Here is a 10,071-nt window from a genome sequence, read left to right on the forward strand (position 1 = left end):
GTCAGTTCATCGGCATTCTCGCCTAACCAAGGGTGCTTAAACGAGGAAGACAACCCAGCCTCCCGTCGACATTTGTCGCCAGCGAGCGGAGCTACGGACAACTGTTGTTTGTCTGCAGGAATCTGAGCACGGGATTCAAGTTGCTGTTGAAGGTTTAAAGTCTGCCCAGCAAACAGGAAGCCATTCTCCACAAATGTTGAGTGAGGACGCCCGAGTAGCCCTGATCCACTGGCGCCTAGTTTCCAGGCATATACACTATAAACAGCGAGGTTCGTAATCAAAATAAGCTCCCTGCCAAAAATTACAACAGTGGACCTTGCTACTCAAAAATGGATAACAGAAGGTAAATATGTTAACCTTGCATACTTGTTGATACCTTCGAGTGATATTTCGGATTATCGCTCTATCGTGGACTTTTCTGATAATCAAATCAGAGCAGAATGTAACCCGGATGCACTTAATGAATTTTTCGTGACTTTTGGGAAATACGAAACTATTATGTGTAAAACTTATCCCCACCAATAAGATCTTTACAAAGATCGATCTTTACGAAAGTGATCCTGTCGACCTGGCCTCGGATCCTTGTTCTATGGATACCATGTCCAGTTCGTTATGACTGTACATATTCCTAACATATTGTCACAAACGATTGTCATTAAGCATACCAACCATAAAACTGTATCTTTGTGGAATACGGTTCCACTATTTACAATATGGATTGCAAAATCCATTTCTCACCAGAACTGGCTTATCTCTAGAGAGACTGTATGGGCACATTGTGTAAAGCCATCACAAGTCAACAGGGTATTCCTAATAGAACACGCATGACTATCACGGCTAGTGTTCTGCGACAAATGCATTCTGCGCTACGTAAAGCAATATTCTCACAATATACTGATATGCTTATGATAACTGTCACCAGTATTGCCTTTCTAGTTTTTTTACGGTGTGGAGAATTTACTGACCACGGTTCTCATTTCACCTTGAAATTTAATCTTTGTCTAGAAGATGTTATCACAAATTCTTCAGGAAATTTTCTTACATTGCGACTTCAGGCTTCGAAAACTGATACATTCAACACCTGACTATTCAGGTGTTGACAAGCAGTACCATGCGTCCAGACAAACTACTATCGGACTATTTTGCTCTCAGACAGCGCCTTGGGCAAAGTCGTCCTTCAGATTCCCGGTTTGTTTCGGCTGACGACGGGTCAGCCTTATCTCGCCAGGAATTCTTACGTAACTTAAGGGTCTTGCTGGTGCATTGTGGCTATAACCTAGCCCTATAGTCAGGTCACAGCTTTCGCTCAGGCACAGCCTCAGTAGCTGGTCAGGCTGGAGTACAAGACCACAAGATTAAGATATGAAGTCTTTGGTCATGTGATAGCTACAACAGATACATACACACACAAAAATGCGCCTCTTCGTCGTGCTCGGCACCATGGCAATTCTCTTGTAAATCTCTGTCCTAATGGCATTTAATCTCTATATAAATTGGAGTCTCTCATAAACACACCAGCCCCAAGCGAACAGTTGGTTAGAGCGTCCGCTTCGGGAGCAGTAGATCCAGGGTCGAGTCACACCTAAGGCCTTAAAAGAGGAAGTTGTAACTTCCTCGCTTGGCGTTCAGCATGAAGGGGATAGTGCAACGACTGGTTGACTCGTATCAGTGTAATGGCTCGGGCGGGGCGGTAAGACGTCTAGATGAAGGAGCGGCGGACATCCGTCCTGTAACAAGGGGGCACATTACTTTAAGGATTCCTTCCTGGTCATATGACTGAAAAATTGTTAAGCACGACGTTGAACAGCTAGTACTCCCTCACTTTCAGAAAACACATCGTTCTCTTCGTTCTGAGAATTGTTCACTACCCTCTACAGTATGGTTCTATTTTACCCCAGTCTACTTCGACAGGGTACATGTATTAGTTGTGGTAAATTCCAATACGATCAGACCATGTCAGACAGTTCTCGCTGTATTAGTGTTAGATTTATCTCATTAGTCCAACCAGTTTTACAACAGTTACAACCATCAGGTACATTGATTACACCCGGTTTTACAACGACAACTGTCAATCAGCCCCCGCTGTTATACCAGGTATATTGACTACATTCGGTTTCTGCAACCATGACAGTCAACCAGCCTCCGCTGTTATACCAGGTATATTGACTACATGCGGTTCCTACAACCATGACTGTCAACCAGCTCCCGCTGTTATACCAGGTATATTGACTACATGCGGTTCCTACAACCATGACATCCAACCAGCTCCCGCTGTTATACCAGGTATATTGACTACATTCGGTTTTTACAACCATGACAGTCAACCCCCGTTGTTATACCAGGTATATTGACTACATGCGATTCCTACAACCATAACTGTCAATCAGCTCCCGCTGTTATACCAGGTATATTGACTACATGCGGTTCCTACAACCATGACTGTCAATCAGCTCCCGCTGTTATACCAGGTATATTGACTACATGCGGTTCCTACAACCATGACTGTCAACCAGCTCCCGATGTTATACCAGGTATATTGACTACATGCGGTTCCTACAACCATGACTGTCAATCAGCTCCCGCTGTTATACCAGGTATATTGACTACATGCGGTTCCTACAACCATGACTGTCAACCAGCTCCCGATGTTATACCAGGTATATTGACTACATGCGGTTCCTACAACCATAACTGTCAATCAGCTCCCGCTGTTATACCAGGTATATTGACTACATGCTGTTCCTACAACCATGACAACCAGCTCCCGATGTTATACCAGGTATATTGACTACATGCGGTTCCTACAACCATGACTGTCAACCAGCTCCCGATGTTATACCAGGTATATTGACTACATGCGGTTCCTACAACCATGACTGTCAACCAGCTCCCGATGTTATACCAGGTATATTGACTACATGCTGTTCCTACAACCATGACTGTCAATCAGCTCCCGCTGTTATACCAGGTATATTGACTACATGCGGTTCCTACAACCATGACAGTCAACCAGCCCCCGCTGTTATACCAGGTATATTGACTACATGCGGTTCCTACAACCATGACTGTCAATCAGCTCCCGCTGTTATACCAGGTATATTGACTACATGCGGTTCCTACAACCATGACTGTCAACCAGCTCCCGATGTTATACCAGGTATATTGACTACATGCGGTTCCTACAACCATGACTGTCAACCAGCTCCCGATGTTATACCAGGTATATTGACTACATGCTGTTCCTACAACCATGACTGTCAACCAGCCCCCGCTGTTATACCAGGTATATTGACTACATGCGGTTCCTACAACCATGACTGTCAACCAGCTCCCGCTGTTATACCAGGTATATTGACTACATTCGGTTTCTACAACCATGACTGTCAATCAGCCCCCGCTGTTATACCAGGTATATTGACTACATTCGGTTTCTACAACCATGACTGTCAACCAGCTCCCGCTGTTATACCAGGTATATTGACTACATGCGGTTCCTACAACCATGACTGTCAACCAGCTCCCGCTGTTATACCAGGTATATTGACTACATGCGGTTCCAACAACCATGACTGTCAATCAGCCCCCGCTGTTATACCAGGTATATTGACTACATTCGGTTCCTACAACCATGACTGTCAACCAGCCCCCGCTGTTATACCAGGTATATTGACTACATGCGGTTCCAACAACCATGACTGTCAATCAGCTCCCGATGTTATACCAGGTATATTGACTACATGCGGTTCCTACAACCATGACAGTCAACCAGCCCCCGCTGTTATACCAGGTGTATTGACTACATGCGGTTCCTACAACCATGACTGTCAATCAGCTCCCGCTGTTATACCAGGTATATTGACTACATGCGGTTCCTACAACCATGACTGTCAACCAGCTCCCGATGTTATACCAGGTATATTGACTACATTCGGTTTCTACAACCATGACTGTCAACCAGCTCCCGATGTTATACCAGGTATATTGACTACATGCGGTTCCTACAACCATGACTGTCAATCAGACCCCGCTGTTATACCAGGTATATTGACTACATGCGGTTCCTACAACCATGACTGTCAACCAGCTCCCGATGTTATACCAGGTATATTGACTACATTCGGTTCCTACAACCATGACTGTCAATCAGCTCCCGCTGTTATACCAGGTATATTGACTACATGCGGTTCCAACAACCATGACTGTCAATCAGCTCCCGATGTTATACCAGGTATATTGACTACATGCGGTTCCTACAACCATGACAGTCAACCAGCCCCCGCTGTTATACCAGGTATATTGACTACATGCTGTTCCTACAACCATGACTGTCAACCAGTTCCCGCTGTTATACCAGGTATATTGACTACATGCGGTTCCTACAACCATGACTGTCAACCAGCTCCCGCTGTTATACCAGGTATATTGACTACATGCGGTTCCTACAACCATGACAATCAACCCCCGCTGTTATACCAGGTATATTGACTACATTCGGTTCCTACAACCATAACTGTCAATCAGCTCCCGATGTTATACCAGGTATATTGACTACATTCGGTTCCTACAACCATAACTGTCAACCAGCTCCCGATGTTATACCAGGTATATTGACTACATGCTGTTCCTACAATCATGACAATCAAGCCCCGCTGTTATACCAGGTATATTGACTACATTCGGTTCCTACAACCATGACTGTCAATCAGCCCCCGCTGTTATACCAGGTATATTGACTACATGCGGTTCCTACAACCATGACTGTCAATCAGCTCCCGATGTTATACCAGGTATATTGACTACATTCGGTTCCTACAACCATAACTGTCAATCAGCTCCCGCTGTTATACCAGGTATATTGACTACATGCTGTTCCTACAACCATGACAGTCAACCAGCTCCCGCTGTTATACCAGGTATATTGACTACATGCTGTTCCTACAACCATGACAACCAACCCCCGCTGTTATACCAGGTATATTGACAACATGCGGTTCCTACAACCATGACAGTCAGCTCCCGCTGTTATACCAGGTATATTGACTACATGCGGTTCCTACAACCATAACTGTCAATCAGCTCCCGATGTTATACCAGGTGTATTGACTACATGCGGTTCCTACAACCATGACTGTCAATCAGCTCCCGCTGTTATACCAGGTATATTGACTACATGCGGTTCCTACAACCATAACTGTCAATCAGCTCCCGCTGTTATACCAGGTATATTGACTACATGCTGTTCCTACAACCATGACTGTCAACCAGCTCCCGCTGTTATACCAGGTATATTGACTACATGCGGTTCCTACAACCATGACTGTCAACCAGCTCCCGCTGTTATACCAGGTATATTGACTACATGCGGTTCCTACAACCATGACTGTCAACCAGCTTCCGCTGTTATACCAGGTATATTGACTACATTCGGTTCCTACAACCATGACTGTCAATCAGCTCCCGCTGTTATACCAGGTATATTGACTACATGCTGTTCCTACAACCATGACTGTCAACCAGCTCCCGCTGTTATACCAGGTATATTGACTACATTCGGTTCCTACAACCATGACCGTCAATCAGCTCCCGCTGTTATACCAGGTATATTGACTACATGCTGTTCCTACAACCATGACTGTCAATCAGCTCCCGATGTTATACCAGGTATATTGACTACATGCGGTTCCTACAACCATGACTGTCAACCAGCTCCCGCTGTTATACTTGGTATATTGACTACATGCGGTTCCTACAACCATGACAGTCAACCAGCTCCCGATGTTATACCAGGTATATTGACTACATGCGGTTCCTACAACCATGACTGTCAACCAGCTCCCGCTGTTATACCAGGTATATTGACTACATGCGGTTCCTACAACCATGACTGTCAATCAGCTCCCGCTGTTATACCAGGTATATTGACTACATGCGGTTCCTACAACCATGACTGTCAACCAGCTCCCGATGTTATACCAGGTATATTGACTACATTCGGTTTCTACAACCATGACAACCAGCTCCCGCTGTTATACCAGGTATATTGACTACATGCGGTTCCTACAACCATGACTGTCAATCAGCTCCCGATGTTATACCAGGTATATTGACTACATGCGGTTCCTACAACCATAACTGTCAATCAGCTCCCGCTGTTATACCAGGTATATTGACTACATTCGGTTTCTGCAACCATGACAGTCAACCAGCTCCCGTTGTTATACCAGGTATATTGACTACCTGCGGTTCCTACAACCATGACTGTCAATCAGCTCCCGCTGTTATACCAGGTATATTGACTACATGCTGTTCCAACAACCATGACCGTCAATCAGCTCCCGCTGTTATACCAGGTATATTGACTACCTGCGGTTCCTACAACCATGACTGTCAACCAGCTCCCGCTGTTATACCAGGTGTATTGACTACATGCGGTTCCTACAACCATGACTGTCAATCAGTTCCCGATGTTATACCAGGTATATTGACTACATGCGGTTCCTACAACCATGACAGTCAACCAGCTCCCGCTGTTATACCAGGTATATTGACTACATGCTGTTCCTACAACCATGACTGTCAATCAGCTCCCGATGTTATACCAGGTATATTGACTACATGCGGTTCCTACAACCATGACTGTCAATCAGCCCCCGCTGTTATACCAGGTATATTGACTACATTCGGTTCCTACAACCATAACTGTCAATCAGCTCACGCTGTTATACCAGGTATATTGACTACATTCGGTTCCTACAACCATGACTGTCAATCAGACCCCGCTGTTATACCAGGTATATTGACTACATGCGGTTTCTACAACCATGACTGTCAATCAGCCCCCGCTGTTATACCAGGTATATTGACTACATTCGGTTTCTGCAACCATGACAGTCAACCCCCGCTGTTATACCAGGTATATTGACTACATGCGGTTCCTACAACCATAACTGTCAATCAGCCCCCGCTGTTATACCAGGTATATTGACTACATTCGGTTCCTACAACCATAACTGTCAACCAGCTCCCGCTGTTATACCAGGTATATTGACTACATTCGGTTCCTACAACCATAACTGTCAATCAGCTCCCGCTGTTATACCAGGTATATTGACTACATGCGGTTCCTACAACCATGACTGTCAATCAGCCCCCGCTGTTATACCAGGTATATTGACTACCTGCGGTTCCTACAACCATGACTGTCAATCAGCCCCCGCTGTTATACCAGGTATATTGACTACATTCGGTTTCTGCAACCATGACAGTCAACCCCCGCTGTTATACCAGGTATATTGACTACATGCGGTTCCTACAACCATAACTGTCAATCAGCCCCCGCTGTTATACCAGGTATATTGACTACATTCGGTTCCTACAACCATAACTGTCAACCACCTCCCGCTGTTATACCAGGTATATTGACTACATTCGGTTCCTACAACCATAACTGTCAATCAGCTCCCGATGTTATACCAGGTATATTGACTACATGCGGTTCCTACAACCATAACTGTCAATCAGCTCCCGATGTTATACCAGGTATATTGACTACATTCGGTTCCTACAACCATAACTGTCAATCAGCCCCCGCTGTTATACCAGGTATATTGACTACATGCGGTTCCTACAACCATAACTGTCAATCAGCTCCCGATGTTATACCAGGTATATTGACTACATGCTGTTCCTACAACCATGACTGTCAACCAGCTCCCGATGTTATACCAGGTATATTGACTACATGCGGTTCCTACAACCATAACTGTCAATCAGCTCCCGATGTTATACCAGGTATATTGACTACATTCGGTTCCTACAACCATAACTGTCAACCAGCTCCCGCTGTTATACCAGGTATATTGACTACATTCGGTTCCTACAACCATAACTGTCAATCAGCTCCCGATGTTATACCAGGTATATTGACTACATGCGGTTCCTACAACCATAACTGTTAATCAGCTCCCGATGTTATACCAGGTATATTGACTACATTCGGTTCCTACAACCAGACTGTCAACCAGCTCCCGCTGTTATACCAGGTATATTGACTACATTCGGTTCCTACAACCATGACTGTCAACCAGCTCCCGATGTTATACCAGGTATATTGACTACATTCGGTTCCTACAACCATGACAGTCAACCCCCGCTGTTATACCAGGTATATTGACTACATGCTGTTCTACAACCATGACTGTCAACCAGCTCCCCGATGTTATACCAGGTATATTGACTACATAGCGGTTCCTACAACAATGACTGTCAATCAGCTCCCGATGTTATACCAGGTATATTGACTACATGCGGTTCCTACAACCATGACAGTCAACCAGCTCCCGCTGTTATACCAGGTATATTGACTACATGCTGTTCCTACAACCATGACTGTCAACCAGCTCCCGATGTTATACAGGTATAATTGACTACATGCTGTTCCTACAACCATAACTGTCAACCAGCCCCCGCTGTTATACCAGGTATATTGACTACATGTGGTTCCTACAACCATGACAGTCAACCAGCTCCCGATGTTATACCAGGTATATTGACTACATGCTGTTCCTACAACCATGACTGTCAATCAGCTCCCGATGTTATACCAGGTATATTGACTACATTCGGTTCCTACAACCATAACTGTCAATCAGCTCCCGCTGTTATACCAGGTATATTGACTACATGCTGTTCCTACAACCATGACTGTCAATCAGCTCCCGATGTTATACCAGGTATATTGACTACATTCGGTTCCTACAACCATAACTGTCAACCAGCTCCCGCTGTTATACCAGGTATATTGACTACATGCTGTTCCTTCAACCATGACTGTCAACCAGCCCCCGCTGTTATACCAGGTATATTGACTACATGCGGTTCCTACAACCATGACAATCAACCCCCGCTGTTATACCAGGTATATTGACTACATTCGGTTCCTACAACCATGACTGTCAATCAGCTCCCGCTGTTATACCAGGTATATTGACTACATGCTGTTCCTACAACCATGACTGTCAATCAGCTCCCGATGTTATACCAGGTATATTGACTACATGCGGTTTCTACAACCATGACAGTCAACCAGCCCCCGCTGTTATACCAGGTATATTGACTACATGCGGTTCCTACAACTATGACTGTCAACCAGCTCCCGATGTTATACCAGGTATATTGACTACATGCGGTTCCTACAACCATGACAGTCAACCAGCCCCCGCTGTTATACCAGGTATATTGACTACATGCTGTTCCTACAACCATGACAACCAGCTCCCGATGTTATACCAGGTATATTGACTACATGCGGTTCCTACAACCATGACTGTCAATCAGCTCCCGCTGTTATACCAGGTATATTGACTACATGCGGTTCCTACAACCATGACAATCAACCCCCGCTGTTATACCAGGTATATTGACTACATTCGGTTTCTGCAACCATGACTGTCAATCAGCTCCCGATGTTATACCAGGTATATTGACTACATTGCGGTTCCTACAACCATAACTGTCAATCAGGCTCCCGCTGTTATACCAGGTATATTGACTACATGCGGTTCCTACAACCATGACTGTCAACCAGCTCCCGATGTTTATACCAGGTATATTGACTACATGCGGTTCCTACAACCTGACAGTCAACCAGCCCCCGCTGTTATACCAGGTGTATTGACTACATGCGGTTTCTACAACCATGACAGTCAACCAGCCAACGCTGTTATACCAGGTATATTGACTACATGCGGTTCCTACAACCATGACTGTCAATCAGCTCCCGCTGTTATACCAGGTATATTGACTACATTCGGTTTCTGCAACGATAACTGTTAATTAGCTCCCGATGTTATACCAGGTATATTGACTACATGCGGTTCCTACAAACCATAACTGTCAATCAGCTCCCGATGTTATACCAGGTATATTGACTACATGCGGTTCCTACAACCATAACTGTCAACCAGCCCCCGCTGTTATACCAGGTATATTGACTACATGCTGTTCCTACAACCATGACAGTCAACCAGCCAATGCTGTTATACCAGGTATATTGACTACATGCGGTTCCTA

General features: G+C 44.9%; 1 protein-coding gene across 1 annotated transcript; it reads left to right on the forward strand.

Annotated features, from left to right (window-relative positions):
- Positions 1 to 824: 824 nt before the first annotated feature.
- LOC135462530 (uncharacterized) lies at positions 825 to 1,366 on the forward strand. The gene is made up of 2 exons (XM_064739755.1): positions 825 to 1,010; positions 1,289 to 1,366. The coding sequence occupies exons 1-2, from the start codon at positions 825 to 827 to the stop codon at positions 1,364 to 1,366; spliced, it is 264 nt and encodes an 87-aa protein (XP_064595825.1).
- The last annotated feature ends 8,705 nt before the right edge of the window (positions 1,367 to 10,071 follow it).

This window comes from Liolophura sinensis, chromosome 2 (assembly GCF_032854445.1).
Source record: "Liolophura sinensis isolate JHLJ2023 chromosome 2, CUHK_Ljap_v2, whole genome shotgun sequence".
Taxonomy (NCBI): Eukaryota; Metazoa; Mollusca; class Polyplacophora; order Chitonida; family Chitonidae; genus Liolophura; species Liolophura sinensis.